Consider the following 23,419-nt stretch of genomic DNA (forward strand, 5'->3'; position numbering starts at 1 on the left):
TTTCAAAATTTTGACCAAATCATGACCGGCAACCTACCCAAACAATTGAAAGTTTGAGTCCATGTTCCTTCCAAGAACTGGACTCAACGAAACTTTCACCTACTCAACCATTTCTACCTTTGCTGTTTAGATTTGGCCAATAAAGTTAAAATTCAAAATGTGTGGTTCAAGACAAGTCGATATTTACGAGTGAGTTTGAAATTTCACATCCGTGATACAAATATTTATAAATTAGCAACTCCGTTGAAGGTGTCACGAATCATAAAGAGCAACGTTCTCATCTTACATTTTCATTGAACTTTTTTCTTTTCTGATCCCTTAAATTGTTAAGAAGCCCGGGCAAGAATTTTAAGTCCCTCTTCGGTGCTAGGTTGGAGGGTTCTAGTCCCTCACCGACATATTGAGCCCTCCACTACTCAAGGGCGGGTTAACCATTACCGTTCACATACCAAGAGGTAAAAGAGAATAAAGCCCACCAAGTCTGAACCAGCGATGGATTGAATGGTTCGATCGGAAAGAATATAAATGAAAGATATTGGGTTCGAGTATTTTCACTTACACATAAAAAAAAAAAAAAAAAAAAGCGAACAAGTGCTAGTTAGGGGTTTGAACCAATATTGTTGATTTGTAGCACAAAACTACTTTGGCCAAAAATCGGTTAAAACAGTGACCCGAATTAATTGGTTGACTTGATTTTCAAACTTTTCTTTTTGGTTTTTCCCAAACATAATTTGAGTTACCTAAATTGTAAAACTTTCATTAATTAATAGAAATAAAATAAAATAAAATAACCTACTTAGTGTAATCACTAAAATCACTTGCTTCTCTAAATGATTTCTAAATCAAGAAGATTTCACCCTTATTATCTTATCAAATAAGTATCAGTGATTCCAACTTACATTAATTTGTTTTAATTTAATTTTTTAAATAGTTTTGGAGAATAGATATATTTTTACCCATGAATTTAGATTTTTATATATAATTTCTAGGTGTATATTTGATTGCAAGTCTAATATTTTTGGAACAATTTGTTTGGTTGGTGATATAACCAATAACTTAATTTCAATATTTCTGAAATTTATAAAAATATAAAATAATTATGACATCATGTTAATGTCAAAGAATTTTTAAAACGATCCAACCGATCCGACTAGTTATTCTCTAATCCAATAGTTTAACTGAATCGCTGTCCGATCCGAGTTTAACGACATTGATTTGAGGGGGTACGTGTCTCACATTTCATGTGACCCGCACGTGTCTTCTTTCATAGTCGCAAATTGTAAATAACATTCGCATATATATAACGGCTAGTTTTTTTAATTCTTTCCCTTCCGCTTTCTGGATGCTTATTATGTTCTCTTCCCCACACATTTTCCCTTTTGATCAATCATCATCCCTCATGCACTTCAAACTTTTGAATCACTTAATTCTTCTCTCCTTTTCCATAATCACCTTTCTTCATTGTATTGTTTTTCACTGAAACTTTTCAATCCTCAAATATTCGTCTAGCAGAATACTGTTCTGTCGAACTAAAACCATTTTCTTGATCATATTGTAAAAGGGTTCATAAAATCGCTTTCCCAGAAATTCAGAAAGAAAATCTGAGGGAGTTTCAATCAAGAGACCTTTTTCTTTCGCAAAAAAGATAAGGGTATTCTAAAGATTGAACAAAGATCACATTTTTTGAAGAATTTTGTGGATTGAGTCTGCATCAGTGATGAGTAATTCTGAGAAGAATTGTCAAGTAAAAGGGTTCTTGACTCCACCGCCAAAATGGAGATCAAATCGGTGTGTGCCAGTGATGCCACGTACAGAAAGGAAACCATGGAGTTCAGGGAATGGTCATTTGGGCCTCAAGACTGATCTTTTTCATGTCATTCATAAAGTTCCTGCTGGAGACTCGCCTTATGTTAAAGCCAAACATGTCCAGGTTTGTTCCCAGTTTTTCTAAAATCCCAAGTGGATTTTAATTTTCGTTGATTTGGGTTCAATCTTGCGTTCTTGCTGATTTAGTATAGAATTTGAAAGAATCAATTTTGGTTGGTATATTTTGCAAATATTGTTTGTTCTTGAACTCTGATATCTGGGTTCATTATCTTTGTTGAACCCTGGTTCTTTACAACATCTGATAATATCTGTTTTCCAGCAAGGATGCAGTTTATGGGAATAGGAATTGTCCTGTCTTTTTTTCTCTATGTTGAATTTCAAGTTTCGTAGATGTAGATTTTTGATGAAGGAATTAATTTTTGGATAGGCGCTATGGACGGATTCTCTTTCCCAATTTTGCTATATTAATGTGTAGATTCTACTCAATAGGTCAATGAGTTGAGTCACATTTTGGGAAAACTTCCAATCAGACATTCTCTGTCATATGTTTGATGAAATTCTAGTATGCTAATTCCACCACTACAGTTACGTGCAATTGCCGTGTTCTTTATGTACTGAGACGGGTGACTTAAGAATAGCTTGAAATTGCATTGCGAAAATGTAAAGATTCTTGATTTTTTCTCCTTTTGAAATGTGGTGCTTTTAATTCTCATATATAGGTGATAGACAAGGATCCTAGCAGAGCCGTCTCTCTGTTCTGGGCGGCAATCAATGCTGGTGATCGAGTTGATAGTGCTCTCAAGGACATGGCAGTAGTAATGAAACAATTGAATCGGTCAGATGAAGCGATTGAAGCAATTAAATCTTTCCGACATCTTTGCCCTCTTGAATCTCAAGAATCTCTTGATAATGTGTTGATCGAACTTTACAAGGTGAGATGAAACCAAATATAAGATTTCTGTCCCTTCTTTCATTGCTTTTCTCTTTCCCTATATTCTCTTCTATCAACCAATATTTGCAGAGAAACTAGAGAAGGTTCTTTACATCGAATTGTTTGTGCACTGAATCTACTGCTTTTGGCTCCAACTACGTTTGTTTACATGACATTCAGGATAAGGTCATAAAAAGATCATGAGTCCTACTTCTGGAGAGTTTGTATGGATCTATAAATTGCTTAAATGTCCTTGAGTAGCTTTTTTCAATATCTTCACTTTTAGGTTTAACTTGAAATGGAATGAAGAAAAAGAAAAAAAAAAGGAATGGAATGGATCTAATGAGGAGAAGGGAAATAGAGAACTGACCATCTGTTATTTCACCTAAGGTGGAAAGTGTCGTTGACACTTGCTTGATCAACAGGACCTTTTTTGCTTTTTTTGGCAGTGTACATCTTCCAAGCTTGAGTTGTACTGCCAGTTTGATTAGGCATATGTTCTTTTCCCTTTTTTCTTGTGACTAAGATGTGTGTGTTGGTCGGGCATTTTCATTTACCTTCAGAGATCTGGTAGGATTGAAGAAGAGATACAGCTGTTAGAACATAAGATCAAGAATATTGAAGATGGCATTGCTTTTGATGGGAAGAGGACAAAGATGGCCAGATCTCAAGGGAAGAAAATACATGTCACAATTGAGAAAGAGTACTCTAGGTGAATATCTATGTTCTATAAATGCATTCATTGCTTAAAAGGATTTATTTTACATACATATATGACTGATTCCTGGAATTTGGAAACTTCTGAACAGATTGTTAGGTAACTTGGCTTGGGGGCAATTGCAGCTAGAGGATTATAAATCTGCAGAAGAGAGTTATAGGTACGTTTTCTTGCATTGAGTACACACATGTACATGCAAATAACACGTGTCTAGTTTAGCTTGTTTCTAACAAGTTAATTCTTTGTTCCCAGAAAAGCACTTTCACTTGAACCCGATAAGAACAAGCAGTGCAACCTGGCAATTTGCTTGATATACTTAAACAAGACTGCAGAAGCTAAATTTTTGCTTCAATCTGTAAGAGCTTCATGCATTAATGAGCAAATGGATGAATCATATGGTAAATCCTTTGAGCGCGCTACTCAGATACTGGAAGACCTTGAAAAGCAAAGCAGTGTCAGAACTATGGCATGGGAAGAAGGCATATGTGGAGAAGCTCAGACACCTTTCCCATCAGGTGTAAGAAGAGACGTCATAGGATTATCTGGAGATAGTAATGGGGGTCAAAGTGATCATCCAGGAGGTGGAATGTCTCAAGGGTCATCGTTTCTGCATCAAAACAAAATGATGTCAATGGACAATGAAATGAAGGGCAGAGCTGGTTTTTGGAATTACAAAGAAAGTGACCTTAGTTTCCCTCGTTCAGGATATGGCGGAAACAAAAGAAATGAAAATCAGCTCAGTAATGGCCAACTTAAGATGTATACCTCTCCAGTTTCTCTTGCAGGACATCCAAAGGATTTATTTACCCAACCACGAAAATGCTTATGGTCATCCAATGGAGATCAGAGAAGGGGCCGACTTGCAGAGGAAGCAGCTGGTGGTTGCAATAGAAAATTGTCATTTGAGCAGCATAAAAATCACGAAAAGTTGCAGTTTGAGAGCCTCCATAATTATGAGAAAATTTTCTCCTTATCTGCAAATAATGAACCCAAAACATCAAGACCAAAAGCATCAACTAGTGAAAATTGGAGGAGAAATATGTTGCCGAATCATGCTAAAACAAGCAGTGAGCTTTCTTGGAAGCCTATGGATCATGGAGAGTGCAAAATGAATGTATTGGAAACTGATGAGCAACTGAATGCCGCCAAGGATGAGTGCAAGGAGAAATGCAGTATGCCTCCAGAGTTAATAGTTGATAGTGAAAGAACGAGTGTTAAGCATTTCTCCAATGTAGATTGTGAACAGAGTTCTACTTCTTTGACTGCAGATAATGGGGAATTGATAGGAGCAGCTAAAAATGATTGCAAAGAACAGAAATCAAGTCAGCAACTGTCTACAACAAACTCAAAAGAGTCTCGTGATTCCTCCAAAAGCAAGAAGAGTTGGGCTGACATGGTTGAAGAAGATGAGCAGAAGTCAGAAAGTGGAACACATGATTTTCCTGTTCATACAGGGGGATTTTCATTTAACAAACCTGTTTCTTGCAGATCACCAAGCAAGTATACTGATGAGTTCAAAGGGAGAGAAGGCTTCTCCAATGAGAACTTCAATACAAACATTGTTCTTCAGACTCCTGATCTTCTGGACAAGTCTCAGAATTTGAGCCAAAAGATTGAATCATTGAGTCTGAGAGATGGTTATTACACTCAGCCTCACCACGATACTGTGTCCAAAGATGGAACAATGGAGCAATCCTTGTCTTTTGGTGTCCATCAGAACCCAGACGTATCAGCAAACGACTTTTCTTCTCCAGTGCATAAGAGAGCCTTGGATTTTGGGTGTGATAACTCTATGCCTTTTGAAGGGCATCACGCTACTCCAAATGGCATAAACTTACTACGGAGGAACCGATTGCAGGTTTTCCAAAATATAACTCTGAAAGTCCAAGATGCTGATTGACTTGTATAGATAATCAGAAGTGTGAATAACATTTTACTACATTCTTGAAAAGATTCTTGTCTATTCATTTAAGGGCTGATTTGTCTGTGGATTTTTTTCCCACTATTTGTGCATGATGAGGCTGTAAATATGTTCACTTTTCCAAGGAGATTAAGAAGGAACATGGTTGCAAGTTGCTTTCCATCATGGATGTGTCTGCAATCTATACTTATAGTTTTACAAGAGAGTAATATTTTTGTTCTACACTAATAATGCACACACTTTTATCCTTAAACACTTAGGTTATGTTCCAGTACAGAGAGTTCATATCAAGTACCTAAGTTGTTTGATGCATGGATAAAAGAACATTACCTGATTCATTACTATTGTACTGCAAATTTGAGGCTAAATAATGCATGTAGCTACCAGAGCAAAAGAAACAATCTAGCATCAAATAAAATTTGGATTTACCAACTCAACTCATTTAAGGGATAAAAGGGAGAGGGGATTGATGAGCACATGGAATCAGCAAACAACATTACAAACAATGTTTTCAAAGGCGTTTTCTGGGCGAGCCCCAAGGGAGTCCTGGGGCGGAGAGAGCCTCAAATGTCCCATAATTTGAAACGGACATAGGTTATAGGTTCAAGCAATTGAGCATTAGCCTTATAATTTGAACACTTTGTGGTCATGAAATCCCATAATTTTTAACAAAAATGCATTAAAATTTAAGATTATGACTTTTCTTATAATGTTTCTGTAATTTTCTTGCATTTTATCGAGTTTTTGTATTTATTAGTGATATTATATATATATATATTATTCTTATATTTTTTATCTTTTTATATAATAGAAATATCAAAATACGCGGGACTTACATCCCATGCCTCAGGACTTTTGCATCGATTGGGTAGACATTAAATATCCAGTTCAACACCTTCACCTTTTAAAACATTGATTAAAAGCTGATAGTCCTAGTTCTCATTTTTCAAAATCAAATTTCATTTCTAAACCACTGTCAAACTATTTTTCGAAAGTGTTTCACAAAGATGTAATATAAACTTGTACAACCATATATAGAAGCAATCATACCGCATAAACATGTTGATGTAAAGTGCATACAGGCAAAAGGTGAATTATATACACTGTTTTACATACAGATTCTATACATATACAGAGCTTAACTAAATCATGTGCTCTCATATCACAAAATATCCCAATCACATCACATTTTTGCTCATGAATACACAATCTTGTTCATAAATCATTTATATGTTCAGCATCCAATGCAGCAATTCAAAAAGTAAAAGATCTACACTTCAAACTGTACAGTGTAAAGCAACTATTCTGTTCAATGTAAAGTTCAAACTGTTCAAACTGTTCAAGCCAAGATAAGTATTAGATCTACTTTGGCATCAAGTTCTTTTCCATATGACCGCTGCTTTAGTATAAGATTCAAAGCGCAACCCTTGAAAGCTAAAGTGTTCTAATGGTGATTAAACTAATAAAAAGATAATATAAAAAGGTCCCATTGAAAGGGATTATTCTTAGGGCAGCTGCAATGGGGGTGTAATGGGGAGCCATTACACCCCTCCATGACACGGCTCCACTCCCCATTACACCCCTCCATGACACGGCTCCAATGTGGAGCCGTGTCATGGATATTACACGCATCACACAGGTGATGCGTGTAATCCATTGAATTTTCTTCCTATGGCAACGGTAAAATTTCAGCGAGGATTTTCAACGGCAACATTATTTCCTATGGCAACGGTAACATTTCCAACGGCACTATTATTTCCAACGGCACTATTTTTTTAGAATTCTATATAAACACACAACACTTTTTACTAAAATATATCCCAATATTCTACTCTATTATTTCTTTTATTCTCTCACACACTTCTACTCTCTCACTCATTTAATTCATTTTTTGTGATTATGGATGAAAATTGGAGTAGTTTTACAAATATGTTAAATGCTCCAAATATAGAAAATTCATCATCCTCACAAAATCAAAACCCCCAAAATTTTCCAAATTACCCATTTTCTGGTATTCCTACAAATGTGCAAAATTATGCATTTCCCCCAAATTTATCCACTTCCAATCATCCATCAAATTTTCAAAATCTGCCAAATTTTTCATATCCAATTCCCATGTATCCTCCACCTCCTTATTTTAATCCAAATATGGGAAATCATTACACATCGGGGTATTATAACTTTGGCATGGGTTATGGAGGCTCAAAATGTACAAAATTTAACGAAAGTTAGTACTTTATTTTTTAAAAATAACAACATTAGTTTTAAAAATTACTTTATTTATTTATGGGATATGAGTTATGCATTATTAAAATAAATATTTGATTAATTGTGGACCCATGCTATTACACCTTGTGGAGTGTAATCCATTGTGAGTGAAAGTGTAATAAAAGAGGAGAAAGTGGAATGCTGACGTGGCATGTGGATTACACTCCACAAAGTGTAATAGCATTGTGGATGCTCTTACTACAGTCTGATTTACTGTTGTTTAGGATTCGTATATACTATTTAAAATTTTATACAGCTACCACTTTCCAACAACTTGGCTTATTTGATCAATTACGAATATGTTTCTTTTGATAATTTATACGACCAAGTTAGTAGTTTTCTAAGAGGCAAACATTCTGATTTTAGGGTTATTAAGTCGCTTTTGTAGGTCTTTGCTTTTGATGCAGTCAAACTTTTGACTCGTGTTCTTTTCAGAAGATGAAGCTTATAAAGGCAGTCCTATGCAGTGAAAGAAGGAATACAAAGACAAAATCAGAAATGCAAAATCAAGCCTATTTTTTCTTGGTTCTTCTATCTCTTACTCACTCACTCTTTGCTTCTAGTAATGATGCAAAGTGTCAATGTGATGAAGCAAAAATCAACCGTGGAGGTTTCCCAGAAAATTTCTTGTGGGGTGCAGGAACATCTGCTTACCAGGTAAATGCACTGTTCTCTTTGTTTCTGTCCCTTTTTGTTTCATTTTACTCCAAATACACAGCCGGGATTTTGACCTCTTTAAAATTTGCAAAAATTTTGTAGAGCTTGTTTTTGTATGGATTACAAAACTTCATGAATCTTGAAAATTTGGCCACCTCTTATAGAAAATGTTTTCAGGTTTACGTTTATATTCATTACAAGTTTGTGTAACATAACTCCAATTCAAAATTAAACAAAACTTATGCTTTATATATATGTATATGTATATGTTCTCTGTGTTTTAGGTTGAAGGTGCATATAATGAAGGTGGTAAAGGTCCAAGTTTGTGGGATAACTTCACTCATGCATACCCAGGTACTTCTCTTTGGGTTTGTACTCCTTTTTTTTCCCCCTGTAATAAATCACATCCCCAAACTATTGTGAAAATTTCTTGTATACTTATAGTTGATCAACTGAATGTTGAATGCGTGTTATTTATCAGAAACAAATAATTTGCTAAATTATGTAAGGATTAGTGCTTCTTACAGTGTAGGTGTAAAAATTTTATATCAAAGAATCCAAATATATGACACATAACTTGTACTCAAATTTTAATTCTCTTTTCACCATTCAAATGTATCGTGCAAATTCACTACAAAAGCATTTCTAGATAGAGTCGATTTTTTAAGTCCGTTGATATTCTTGACCAAATAAAAGATGATATAATTAGAAAATTTATAGACATTTTAGCTTTTTATATATTTTTTTCGGTTCAAGAGAGATAGTATGCATTATGAAGGAAATGGCAAAAAGATGTGTTTGAGATTTAACTAGACAGAACTCTTATTTGGATTGGGTTTACAAACTCTTGATAATGGGTTTAACTAGACATAACTCTGATTTGGATATTCACTTTTTAGAATAATGGGTTGGTTCTTTTAGTTTTAGTGTTTTTTGTTTTATTGTTTTAGTTAGTATATATATAATATATATTATATTACAGTATATAACATATATAGTATATATATTACATACTAATATATAATATACACACACACATACATACACACTAGTATTAAGGGCACACCCAATCTGTATGCAGTTTAAAAATAATTATTGATTTTTATGAATATATTAATTTTTGTTGTTACAAAAATAAATTTTATAAATTCTTCATGAAATAAATTACAATTTTTAAGTAATTTTTTCTTTAATACAGTTGTAATTAATTTGGTATTTACAATATTTAAAGGAGTTATGGGAGATTATATTAGCAAATATTATTAGGTGGTTATGGTAAAAATTAATTTTTTTAAGGGTAAAATTGAAAGTTCAAAAAATGATACAAAATATTTACTTCAACTACCACTTTTGTTAACCAAAAGCCATTTGGACTATTATATGTGGCTTAAATCCATACGGGTGCGTAGTGCACTTATCTGATCTGATGATCTCCGTCGGTTCGCCATTAGGTCCAGTTGGCCCCCCCTCCCTCCCTCCCTCCCTTAGAATAGGCTAGACAAATGTAGGGTAGACAAGTGCCATTTGACCACAAAAAAAAAATAAAATAAAAAAATACCACTTCTCCCCTTTTATTATTGTATAGATGGTCAATAGGGTTAAGTTGAACCTAATGTTTAATTAACCATTGGGCCAATAGCTCAGTGGCCACCAGAGAGGGGCTTAAGTCCCTCCTTGGACTGTAGGTGAGGGTTCAAACCTCACCTGCAGCGAAAAAAATCTAAGGGTTGTGCCAGAGCACTCCCTTGATCTAGTTGGGTCTGTATACCCACTAGTCCCCTACCACAGCTTCCTTAGGCTCCCCTTTCCCCTAGATTAGGATAGAGTAAGTTATACAAATGCATCGTTGCTGACAAAAAAAAAAATAACCTAATGTTTAATTGGGCTAGCAATAGCTTGCCCTTATAGATTATGGTGAAATTAGATGTGGGTTAAGTCAGAGCATTAGTAGGCTCGGTCCATTAAGGTCCAGCCCAGATAATTATATATTTAAGTATTAAAATATAAATAATAATATCTAATCTGTAATTATGCAGATTATAACTTAAAAATTAATAATTTATAAATAATCATATAATAATAGACAAATAAAATCACTTGCTATAATCAATTATGTATTGAATTGTGAGGTTTGATCAAAGCTAAAACAATATTTGTGGACCTAGTATGAATTGTATAATAAAGAGCCCAAATTCAATGCCCAAAATTCTTATTTCTTTTGTGAGCCAAACCTGGACTTAACACAACCTGGCTTAGTAGCCTCGAATGAAAGACCTAACTTTAAGACATTTTGGTTATCTAAATTAGATAATGGATTGATAGCTAGAAGAAAAGTAATGGCATGGAGCCCATCTATTTTGGGCTTTGGTGTAATGAAGCGCATGAATTTATACCCATTAGGTTTGGCTATGGATCTGTGTCTATGTAAATTCATAGGTGATGATCTGAATTAAACAATCTAAATTTAGACTCTACGCTTAGCTATGTTTTTTTTTTCCTATTTTTTAGATCGATAACTTCTTGATCAATTTTTTGAATAGAGAAATTTGATAGTTAGTTAAATTTAAAATTAATTAGGTGCAAAAATGCTCACTTTGAAATAATGATTAATTTCCTATTGTACTTAGCATTTGACAATACACCTTGTTGATGTAAATTTTACATGCACCGTTTCATTTTTCTTGTTCTTCTTATGGTAGCTTTTCTTGTTTTTGGGCTAGAATATCCTTTGCTCCACAAACTCTAAATTTTTTGTACAATTGGAATTGCAGAGAAAATTGTAGACCAAAGTAATGGAGATATTGCTGTGAATTCCTATCATTATTTTGAGGTATTTACAAAGTAATTTCTTCATCAGCACTTCTAAGATGTAAAATAGCAACATCTTTTCACTTCTTTTCATTTTAGCCATTATCTACCAATGCATGCAGACCCTTTCTTTTCCTTTTTTTTTTTTTCAACAGAGGAGGAGTGAAATTTAAAAAGTAGGGAGGGACAGAGAGATTAGAACTCAAAACTTTTAATTTTTAGAGTCTCAACTGCAAATATAAATCTTTACTCCGACAGAGAAAAACTAATCTAATAAATCCTTGAACTGACTAGTAACAAAAATTTTAGGTAAAAATGTGGCTTATGCATGCAAGAGAACATCAAAACTTAAGTTTTGGTTAAGGTTAACAATATGGCTTATGCATGGATATTTGCCATTGTTTATGTTCTCCTCTATTGCCGTGTAGGAGGACATAAAAATCGCAAAAGATTTAGGGCTAGATGCATACAGGTTCTCTATCTCATGGTCAAGGATATTACCAAGTGAGTGAAATTTATCTATTATCTATGGTCCTTCCCAGTGTGATTAACAAAAGTACCCTTATCATGCATATTCTCTGCAATTTTATGGCTTTATATTTGAGATAGTTTCTCTTTCCTTTGGGCCTGACCAGGAGGAAATCGAAATGGAGGAGTGAACCAAGAAGGAATTGACTATTATAACAACATCATCAATGATTTACTAGCCAATGGTAATGATGGTTACTAAAATTCATGAAAATTTTGGTATACTAAAAAGGGTATGTCTAACAAGTGCCTTAGAAAACTCGTTCATTGGGTTTCAAGTGTAAATTCTATAGAATTGTGTACTTAAATGATAGATTGCGTGGCAATGTGTACCTCAAGCCAATCAATATTGTCCTCAACTGTTTTTACAAAATTTCTGATGAATTTCATGAATCGTTGTCAATTGTTTAGTTGGTTGAGAAGTAAGAGCACGACAAACCAAATTGATTTTTTTTTTTTTTTTTTTGAAAACATGACAGCCAAAGTCACATAAAAGGAACTGCTAGGTGACTACAATAGATACTATACCATACAAATTTCTAGGATACATATATTATACATCCAAAATTTCTATAATTGCATGTATAAATATGCAGGTATACAACCATTTGTGACCATGTTTCATTTCAATATGCCTCAAGCCCTAGAAGATGCATATGGGGGCTTCTTAAGTTTTCGAATTGTGTAAGTACATGAATTAAAACTGATTTCCTACTTCTTTCTGTGATGATCTGTTTCCACAGGAATGCTTGTGTCTATGTCAATTACATAAAAAATCTAATCGAGTCATATAATCAGTGGAACATTAAATCACATGGTTTTAAGTTTTTCAACGAAAATGTTTTATATAGGTAATATTGAAAAATTAACTTGTTAAGGCCTTTTTTCTTTAAGTAAATCTTATATGCAATGACAGTGTATACACTATAGCAATCGGATGCACGACATATTTGCAAAATCTGGATTTCAAATTCAAATTTGAATTTGTGTCATGCATCCAATGGTAAAAGTATATATACCGTCAGTGTATATAGAAGATTAATCCTTTTTCTTTTACCAATCTATATCCATTCTTGGCTTTAAGCAACGATGGCATGTTCATTACAAGCAGTTGAAAATTAGTGTAAATACAAAGGAAGAATTGAATGAACTTCTCGAATTAATAGTTAATTCAAAGCTGAAACTACAATACAAATATCAGTCAGTCATTGTAAGGGAAATAAAATTCGTAAATAAAACAAAAAGATTTAAATAATACAAGGTTCGGATACACTTGTAGTCATAAAACTATTGAAAAGTTCCATTTTGCATACTGGAAATTTTCTTTTTAATACTTTTCAGCCATTGAACTTCCAAAAGTGTAATATTTTGGTTACATCTTTAATTTGCTTAGGTCATTCTTGGAGTGCATTATTGCGTTAATTTGCCTTGCATAGTTTCTTTGATATAACACAAACAATTTAACCAATAACCAAAATGGTGCACATCTAAAACTCTAATTGGTCAATTGATACATTCAAAAGCTCAATCGACCACTATAAAAGTAACATATGTAATATAACATAACTATATTTTAAGCTATCCAATAGTGTATACATGAACAGTACACATAAAATCAATCCTTTAAAAGTAACGTAAACTATCTAAGTACTTATATAACAAAGATACAAAGATAGCAAAGATAACTATTAGGTACTTATGCATACACAGAGATTGTATGTATGTATGTGTTCTACAAAATTCTCTGTGGATAACAAACTAGATGAAGATAGAAAGAAGGATATATACAGCATTTTGCATTAAAAAAATCGTGAACAATGGTACACTTCAACATCCAGGATGTTTTAATCCAATTCTGAATTCAGCTGTCACTTAATCAGAAGGAAAATAAACGTTATTTTCAGATCATCAAACTGTGATAACTCTTTGCCAAACTGTCAAACAACAAGGAAAGGAGCGTTCAAAGGCTTGAAAGATATTTGCCTTAGAACTCCTCTCCAGTTCTATAATAGAATGAGCTATTGCAATAGTCCATTTTGATCGTAATTTACACCTAAGATAATGATTAAGCTATTCTGACATGCAAAACAGGGCTGATTTTCGAGACTTTGCTGATATTTTGTTCAGCAAATTTGGTGATAGAGTTAAGTATTGGATTACTTTGAACGAGCCATGGACTTTCAGTAATCATGGCTATGCAATTGGTAGATTTGCACCTGGTCGATGTTCTGAATGGCAGCAAATAAATTGCACTGGTGGTAATTCAGGAACAGAACCATATATTGTCACACACAATCAACTTCTTGCTCATGCAGCAGTTGTACATTTGTACAGAACCAAATATCAGGTTTCAATTCATCAATCCCCTAGTACTCATGCATGCTGATATTTTTCACAATTTTTTTTTCAACAATAGATACAGGGTAAACTAAACTACACTCAACGCAAACCAAGGAGAGTCTCACTCAACCTAAGAGAGACCCACAAGAATTTTTTTCACAATTAAGGTATAAGACTTTAGGATTGGCTAATATGATGCTAATCATGCAGATATGGCAGAAGGGAAAGATTGGAATTGCACTTGCCGCAATATGGTTTGAGCCATATAATTCAACGGATGAAAATTTAATGGCTACAGATAGAGCCCTTGATTTCATGTTGGGATGGTAAGTAATTGGTGGGCTTTGGCTTACATGCACTCTTTTTTTTTTTTTTTTTAAATAAATGAAGCAAGGGATTGATGTGATTTAAAAAGCAAAGAGAAAGAAAAGGGACAAACTCAAGACCTCCAAACTCTACAGCCTTAGCTTTAACCACTAAGACTAAGGGGGTGTTTGATACAACTGAAGTATGAAACTTAAGTCTGAAATTTGAAATATAAAATTTGAATCTATTAAGTTATTGAATTGTTAAGTATTAAATTTAATACATTTGAGTGCATATCACATTCAGTGATAAGTGAATAACTCATCACTTAATTTTGTAAGCAAGTTTTGCCTGAAAAATTCAGTACCACTTAATTAATTTAGATGTTTAATTTTTTATTATCAAACGCGTCTAAATATGTTAAGATCTATAGTCATTAAATTTAAATGTTGAATTGGATTATCAAACAGGATCTAAAACCTCCTCTACTACATGCATTCTATTAAAATTCAACGTGCGGACTTTTTTTAACCTACTAAAAGCTTCACTGGTGTGATATGGTATAACTCTTATTTTAAGGTATCCCTGAATATTTCATGGGAATTTTGTTCTAGGCCCTATTTGGATCATATATTAGTGCAGGAAATCATACACTGAAGAAAGAAATATTTTTCTCAACGATATGTGATATTATATCCACATGTAAAGAACACTATAGTTGTAATTACACTTTTTTTGGGTATGATATTTTAGACTTTGCATTATTGCATATATAATTGCGCACTTTGACATCTTTTTTTTTAAGACTTTTCATTATTGCATATGTAAATGTTAACTTGGACATCTTTTTTTTTCTTAGGCATTATTTGGACTAACTGTTTTTTCACAGTTTAGACCATAATAGTGCATTATTATATGAGTAATGGTGCTCTCAATATGTTATTCACACTTCTCTTACCACTTTCCTCTCCAAAATTTGTCATGTCATGAGAGAAAAAAGTTTGAGGCACTGTTTGGATTGAGGGAATGGGTGGGAAAGGAAAGTAGAGGAATTGGAGAGATTTGGTCTTTATTGTTTGAATAGATTTTTGAGGAGGGAAAAGAAAGGATAGAAAGGGAAAGGGAGGGAATGAATCTAGTTATTTTGTTGAGTTATGGTTTCCGTCCAAAAGTGAGCAAAAATAGAGAAAAATGAAACTAAATTAACCGAAATAATTTAAAATTTTTTGAAAATTTATTTTTTTCTATTTTTCAGTAAATTGACACTTGATCTTTTTCTTTCCTTTTTTTTTCCTTCTTCAATACAAACAAAAAATTCAGTTTTTTTCTTTCTTTTCCTTCCATTCTTAATCCAAATAAGATGGATGGAAACCACTTTCCTTTACTCTCCTCTCCTTTCTTTTTCATTAGTATTCTTTCCTTTTCTTTCCCTTCCTTTCCTTCAATCCAAACGGTACTTGAGAGGAGTGTAAATAAAATTTTTTAAAGTGCCATTAACATTGTCCATTCTCTTTACAGAAATTTAAGTTAAAAGGATTAGTTACATAATTAGAAATCGATTTTTTTAATTCATGTTTCAACTTTTCCACAACCTGAATTCCAATTTGAGGTCATCACTTCCATATTGAAGGGATTAAGAAATATATCAATATTTTTTCCGCTTTTACACATATAATTAATATCCTTCTCCCACTTTTAATTCTTTTTGGATCTACCTAAAGAACTTCACACAATTAATATTTCTTACCTTTAGGTTTATGCAGCCATTAACATCTGGACAATATCCGCAAAGCATGAGAGTTCGTGCTGGCAATCGGTTGCCAAATTTCAGCAACACTGAAAGGGATTTGTTGATACAGTCATTTGACTTCATAGGATTGAACTACTACACTTCCAGATATGTTCTGGATAAGCCTAATTCATCTAGCATGAGCTACATCAATGATTCTGAGGTTGATATTGTAGGTATGGATAGCTCAAACCCCTTTTTTTTTTAAATATACATTCAATTAATACATGTTTTAAGGGAACCTTAGACTATCCGTACTGCGATTTGTCGAGAATACAATGTCTTCGCTCGAATATTATAAATCAGAGTAAGCTTTTCTTATTTTGTGAAGTTAAAATTATTTTGGCAGAAATTCATGGTTAATGTAATCAAGGTTGATTCTATACTAATTGAACTCATTATTGGCCTTCAAATTGGAGGTTACGTACTTCCAAAAATTCAGGGGAAGCTTTTCAAATTTTGAGAAACCTCATGGAGATTATTGTAATTACCATAGTTATGTTAGCATCTTTGTAATGTAACCACAAATTTGACCTTTTTTTTTTTTTTTTGTATTAGCTGAGAGAGACAATAAGCCCATCGGTGAAGTATCAGTAATTGGAAGTTGGCTCCATATCTACCCAAAGGGACTCAGAGAATTGTTGAACTACATGAAGATGAAATACAACAATCCCACCATTTACATTACTGAAAACGGTAATAGCAAATTCATTTGCGGTTTGAAAGTAAATACATGTTTATTGCTTCGTGTTCATAAACTGGAGATTTAGGACAAAATTAAAATTTCAAAATTAGCAACTAAAACAAATTTCATATTGCACTTTGTTTTGGTGATGCCCCTTTGGTGATATCATATCAATATGGTGCCAATTTACTTCAATTCCTCACTGGATTACACAAATTAGAAACGAAATTATTCACATGAAAGATATATAGTACAAAAACTAGTTAGTTGTGCTTACAAATGACTATGTATCTATCTTTATGTAGCATGTTAAGAAAAGAGAGAGAGTCATAATTGCTAGCTATGCAAATAGTATGTTCAACATGTGACACATACAAAAATTTTAAGGGGGAAAAAATATCTATGAATGAAATAAGTGAAATTTGAATAAATAGGGGTATAGAGTAGAATTAACTATTTACGTACTTTAATATTTCTACCTTCTCCATAACTTGTTTCTTAGGGCTTAATGAGGCAAGAAATGACAGTATGACAATTCTTGAAGCTATCAAAGACGACATAAGAAAAGACTATATCCATGACCACCTATGTTGTATCCTACAAGCAATTGAGTAAGTTTCTCTTAATTGTTGTTGTTTCTCTTTTTTTTTTATGTATTTTTACTTATTTAATCTTCATCAAAATATTCAAGTGAGTTTATAAATTTTGTCAAATATTTTTTTTTAGATGACTCATATCATACTTGATCTGTCCAGGAAAAACTATGCAGACATAATATCTATGAGATTTCCAAGTTATAATCTCCCTTTAACTTTATACTTTTCCACACTATATAAGAAAAATACTAAAAAATATTTTACTCCAAAAAAGAATTTATTAAACTCCTAGGAAAATTGAAGATGATAATAAATGTTTATGAGGTAGAAGTATTCATCAAGTCAAAATCCAATTACCCAAGTGCATCAACAGCAATCTAGTTAATTTAACAGTCCCAATGCATTTGTTTGTTAACTTTTTATTTAGTCAAAAACAATTCATCTACTTAGAAGAATATTATTATCAATGGACAAGCACAATCAAGATTGATTGATATCAAATTTGACAGGCAATTTGAAGTCACTGTGAGTGGCTACTTTGTATGGTCATTGATGGACAATTTCGAATGGGCTTTCGGCTACTCAATCCGCTTTGGCATCCACTTTGTGGATTACAATGACGAGTTGTTTACAAGATATCCTAAACACTCTGCTTTATGGTACAAAAGTATACTTGTTAAAAAAATTAAAATAGCTCAGTCAATAGTTTCTAATGATGCTAAAAAGGATAGACAAAAATATGTACCATCAAATGTTTTCTATCATGAATGAAATGGTTCTTACCCCTTCTTTAAAACTTTTGAAGACTTTTTTTTCAGGCAACTTTTGATGACATTGAGGTAAGAAAAAGTTGTTGGAGCATAAAAGCCTCTTGCATCTGGTAAAAGCTGTTGTGCTTACTGAATCTTTTTATATCCCAATTTGCAAGTCGGCTAAAACAATATGAATTAACATTGGGTAGGGCTATATCCACAACCCTCTAGTCTAAATTCACACCCTGTACATCAAAATGTCCATAAAACCCACACTATTTATCAGGATTTTATAGGAACATCTTCAATACCAAAACTAATCTTTTGTGGTGGAAAAAGATGGAGCCAATCAAGTTCATTTTTTCCCCCCACTTTACTGCATCATTTTATCGTCCCCTGTCCTTAGCTTCCAATACTGAAAACTTATAGTAGCAACTATCATCATCAACTAAAATATACCAAAGCATAGCAAAAATTTACCAGAAAAATACTATTGATAATAAAAAAAACAAAAATTTCAGGATCAAAATTGAAGAGTGATAGTTGATTTTCAAATATCTATTGATAATAAAAAAACAAATGATGATCATGGCAATGATTTCATATTCACTTGGAACTAGAAGCTTGAAGTTCTCTAGCTGATGATAATAGTTGTTGTTATAGTTCGTGAATATCAGAAGGTAAGGAATAGGAATGATGAAAGGACGCAATTGAGTGGGGAAAAAATAAACTTAATTGGCGCCAACTTTTCTCACCACAAAAGGTTAATTTTGGTATTGAAAAAGTTCCTATGAAATCCTGATAAATAATATAGGCTTTATAGACATTTTGGTGTAAAAGGTGTGGATTTAGACTAGAGGGGTGTGGATTTAACCCCACCCATTAATATTTCCTATACCGACAATATATACATTTGGGAAGTTAGATGAATGCCACATCATCTAAATTTAAATTTAAACTACAAATTTTGGGTATTGACACAATAGCTTATACAACTATCTAGGTTGAAACTTAATTTCTTGGTTTTGGCTTATTCTGCTAGGAAATTGACTTGATTTCAGTTCCCAGATGTGCAATTTTTTTTTTTATAGGTTTCTGCTTGAAATTTTCTATCTGCATGCAATTTTTACAAATGCTTTTAAGTTGCTTTCTTGAGCAGTATATTAATTAATTCCAAAAATACTTGATGCAATGACCTAACTCATTAATGTTTATCAATTATTTTTCGATTATACAATTCAAACCGAAGGATCGAGTTTAATTAATTACCAACTTGGTTAAATAGAAAACGGTATTGAAATTTAGCTAGCTACTAAGTTATGAGAATTGAAAGTGCAAGGCACAAACCAATTGTCACCACAAGACTTTGAAGGTGTAAATCTTATTGGTTCGGTTACAATTATCTCATCATGTATCACTGATACCAGTCACATGATAATGGATTACAATTAAAAAATTGTTTTTTGATAAGAATATAACTAGATGATTATTATGAAATCCTCCATTAATTACCTTAAGTGTAAAAGATCCAAGTATGGAGTAGGAAAATGCCAAAGCTGGGCATCATTCAAAGAACTTTGATATCATCATTTTCCGAGAAGAGAAGGTCTAATGGTAAAGAATGGGCATGAAAGTAGAGAAAGCAATAGTCAAATGCAGCTTTTGGCAGCCAACTATATTTTACTAGTATTTTATAGTCTTTTGCTTTTGTTGTCTCCCAGTAATTCTAATTGTACAAAATATTCCGGACTATATCCATTTTTTTGGCTCTTTTGGTCATAACCCCAAAATATGAGAACAATCTCTTTGAGGCAAAAGAATTTCATTTGTTCATCATAATATTAATTCAAACAAAACGGGAAAAATAACTACCTAAAAAATCACATAAGACATAAAGTCATAAAGAATTCATTCGTTATTTATTTTTCAGTTGAAAATGAGAAGAAAAAATCTGAGAACCCAATTCTCCTAGGATAGAACTTTAAATTCTTGATTGTTAATTAGATTATATTAAATGTGTAAAACATATTCACTGTACGAAAGCTTTTAATTGTTGTATGACAACACGAAGACTAAAATAAACTTTGCAAAGCCAAAAACAGCCAATCAGCAACTATGACCCGAAAAATTCCATTTCCCGTATGTTTCTATATTCTTCAAAGTATCTTCTTCACTTCTGATAATTCCAAACAAGCATTTGTGAATTCTCTTTCAAACCAACCAAACATGTCAATAGTCAAAACAATGAAATCAATCTATATAAACTATTTTACCTCCCTCCCCACACCGTACCAAAAACTTCTTTCTCTTGCTCTTTAAGTTCCTACAAGAAAATACTAAGCTAGATGAGAAGCAAAGAGGGTAGGCAAAGTAAGCTAAGGCGATACATTGCCGCACCAAAGAGATTTCTAGCCAAGGCTAGAGATTTTTACGTTAAAAGCATGATTGAATTCGATGGAAGGGTTGTCTATGGTAGCAACATGATGATGGCCATGCCTGCTCCCCGGGTATCCCACATGCCAAAATATTTTGGAGCAAGTTTGAAGAACGCTATGAAAAATGATGAGAAATGGAAGGAGCTTCATCGATTGATGAATTCCAAGACCAATGAGGATAATAATTCTGATAAGGGAGGATTATGTCAGAGAAATAGCAAGGTGGATGCTTTTGATGATTTGTTTAGATGTTATAGTGTTAGTGTAGGAAGAATGGGAAGAATTGATGAAGATGAACCATGCTTTTTCAGAGAAGAAGAAATCATTATGAAGAGTGAGATCTTGATTCCTTCAGGCAGACGCTAGGCTTCGTTGTTAGGTTGTTTTGCCCTTTGTTTCCCTTTATCTCATTCTGTCTGTATAATTTTGTTGTTGTTTTCACTTTTTGCTGGCTTGGATTCTATTGTTTGGCAATTCACGAATCTTATGTTTATGATGTTATTTTAAAGTTTATGCCTTGGTTGAATTTTTTATGATTGCTTTGTGTTGATTACTTGGTTATTTGATACTATTATTGTTGGATTTCGGTTTTATCCCACCAATAAAATCCAAGCCCAACAATTATTTTAAGCATGTTATTTAATACTTTTGCTTATATAATTATGATCAACTGGCCATTAATTATGATAATCACAAGGTGTTGAATTGCAACAACAATTTGGAGTTTAACACTAGTTTAAGAAATTACTAAATTTAAGGAGTACACTAATGAAAGTAGAGGTGCACCTTTGTACCTTTTGTGATATTATTCCATGTGATTTCATAGAAGTAAATGAATCTATAGCTAACTTTATGTCCATGAAAGTGGGTATGGATTAGCTATAAGTACAATTGATTTACTGGTGAAAGCGGGTTTCACATATCTTAAGAAATTACACCATAACTAGTCGAGATAGTAGTGCTCAATTGTCTAAGAATTGCATTTGCTTGAGTAGTTAGAGATACCTTGACTTGAGGACCTTTCCGTTATTATTTTCTAGCATAGTTTTACTTTTCTCCAATTTGTTGATAATAAATAATAAAGAAGTTTGAATAGTGTCGATAGTTGATCAATCTTTCTTATGGAATCGACGACTCTTAATACCTTATATTCAAACGAGACTTGTAAACTTGTAGAAGTATACGGGATATTTAGAAATTTATAAATTTAAAACTTGCGGCGTAGCAAATAGATTATTCTTACAAGCACATCCTGCGCTTATCATATACTTTACCCCTATGACAATTAGTCAAAATTAAAAATACAAAAAGGTGAGTATAATGATTATTGCCCATTTATTCATAAAATTATCTATAACTTAGTATTATTTCCTTTGGTTGCTAAAAAAGTATACATCTTCTCTATCATATCAACTTACAACAATATCAAACTAAAAAAAGTTAAATAATGTTTAAATTTAGTTTATATCCTTAAAATTTTTTCTATCAGTGGTTAGCATTCACATTTATATATTCTTTATTCAATTTATTATAATTTAAGTCAAATAAAAAAGAATAAATATCACAATACTAAATAAACACAAATACCAAATTTCTTTTTCAAAAAGAGGTAATACTAAACTTTTTTTGTTTAAAAATGTAGTTTTTTATTATTTTAGTTTATGTGAAATTTTAGGCTCAAACTATTGTCATGTTCTATTGATGTATTTATAGTTTACTATTATTGCCTTTTCTTGTCAAGAAAATAAAATTTCATTTATTCTCCATTTTCCTTCTTTATGTTTAAAACTGAGGTATATCAACCATTTTTAGCAAATTTGATTACGAATTTCATATTGGACTAATTTAATAAATAGAAAAATGACAACAATATTAGTCTAGAAGTTTAAATAAATTAAAATAATAAAAATTTGTTTTAGAAAAATGAGTTTGATATTACCTTTTCATATAAATTTTGATAATTACACTTATTTTTAGTATTATGTTATTTATTAATTTTGTTTGACTTAAAGTCTAATAAATTGAACAAAACATATATAGAAGTAAACATTAATCCAACAGGAAAAATGTCAAGGATATAAACTAAATATTAACCTTCTTTAACTTTTTTTCATTTGATTTTTTTAATAATGATATGATAAAGAAGTTATAAATCTTTTGGCAATGAAAGGAAATGATATTAAGTTATAAATAATTTCATGAATAAAAGGGAAATAATGTTATTTCACTCAATTTTTTTTATTTTTAACTTTGACTAGTCTTTATGGGAATAAAGTATATATATATATATATATATATATATATATATATACATATATATTTAAGGTTGAGAAAGGTAAAGTGTGACAATCTCCTAAATTCAGGGGAGCAAAGTGTTATTAATCCTTTATTTTGTAATGTTTGTTAACACAGCCTAGTTCTAATCTTTTATATAAGAAATTAAATTTCTTTCCTTTCAACGACAAAGTTGACCGTTAACTATTGTGGCATTTAAATGAAACTTGCAGTCAAAGAATTTAAGGGCTAAAAATGTTTTTTGCCCAATTCTTAGAGGGGAAAATGTTTTTGGTGATTTTTTTTGCCCAATTCTTAAAGGGCTAAAATGTTTTAGTAACGTTTAACTGTTTAAGGGCTAAAAATGTGATCCTTTGCACAATTCTTAGAAGCAAATGTTTTTTGACCTATTATTGAGGTCTAAATAGCTAATTAAATGAATTATGAGAACCAAAGTGCAAAATGGAGCCTGATATTGGAGGTTAAGTTAACCCTTTCAAATTGTACTAGGCATTCGACCCCGCGGCTGTCGCGGGGTGCCCATACTATGTAAAAGTCTCTGGAAATTTCGCAGATCATGAATA

At 32.4% G+C, this 23,419-nt stretch overlaps 2 protein-coding genes across 3 annotated transcripts; both read left to right on the forward strand.

Annotated features, from left to right (window-relative positions):
- The first annotated feature begins 1,795 nt into the window (after positions 1-1,795).
- On the forward strand, positions 1,796-5,376 carry LOC113709666 (uncharacterized). The gene is made up of 5 exons (XM_027232489.2): positions 1,796-1,930; positions 2,547-2,759; positions 3,322-3,470; positions 3,568-3,636; positions 3,729-5,376. Exons 1-5 carry the CDS (start codon positions 1,802-1,804, stop codon positions 5,374-5,376), a joined length of 2,208 nt encoding a protein of 735 aa, XP_027088290.2. The 5' UTR covers positions 1,796-1,801.
- A 2,622-nt stretch (positions 5,377-7,998) lies between these two features.
- On the forward strand, positions 7,999-18,170 carry LOC113709650 (beta-glucosidase 12). 2 transcript variants are annotated; one of them, XM_027232463.2, is made up of 12 exons: positions 7,999-8,322; positions 8,607-8,676; positions 11,094-11,152; positions 11,559-11,634; positions 11,766-11,843; positions 12,255-12,342; positions 13,750-14,005; positions 14,209-14,324; positions 16,058-16,269; positions 16,652-16,789; positions 17,281-17,389; positions 17,884-18,170. In XM_027232463.2, the coding sequence occupies exons 1-12, from the start codon at positions 8,104-8,106 to the stop codon at positions 18,143-18,145; spliced, it is 1,683 nt and encodes a 560-aa protein (XP_027088264.1). In that variant the 5' UTR covers positions 7,999-8,103; the 3' UTR covers positions 18,146-18,170. The 2 variants fall into 2 exon arrangements, with proteins under 2 accessions (XP_027088264.1, XP_027088265.1); XM_027232464.2 differs by lacking the exon at positions 11,766-11,843.
- The last annotated feature ends 5,249 nt before the right edge of the window (positions 18,171-23,419 follow it).

Source organism: Coffea arabica, chromosome 9e (assembly GCF_036785885.1).
Source record: "Coffea arabica cultivar ET-39 chromosome 9e, Coffea Arabica ET-39 HiFi, whole genome shotgun sequence".
Lineage (NCBI taxonomy): Eukaryota > Viridiplantae > Streptophyta > Magnoliopsida > Gentianales > Rubiaceae > Coffea > Coffea arabica.

Coding starts and splice junctions, on each gene's coding strand:
- LOC113709666 (XM_027232489.2), top strand. CDS start 1,802: ATGCCACGTACAGAAAGGAAACCATGGAGTTCAGGGAATGGTCATTTG. Junction 1,931..2,546: donor TTAAAGCCAAACATGTCCAG/GTTTGTTCCCAG, acceptor TCTCATATATAG/GTGATAGACAAGGATCCTAG. Junction 3,637..3,728: donor TCTGCAGAAGAGAGTTATAG/GTACGTTTTCTT, acceptor CTTTGTTCCCAG/AAAAGCACTTTCACTTGAAC.
- LOC113709650 (XM_027232463.2), top strand. CDS start 8,104: ATGAAGCTTATAAAGGCAGTCCTATGCAGTGAAAGAAGGAATACAAAG. Junction 8,323..8,606: donor CAGGAACATCTGCTTACCAG/GTAAATGCACTG, acceptor TCTGTGTTTTAG/GTTGAAGGTGCATATAATGA. Junction 11,844..12,254: donor CAATGATTTACTAGCCAATG/GTAATGATGGTT, acceptor ATAAATATGCAG/GTATACAACCATTTGTGACC.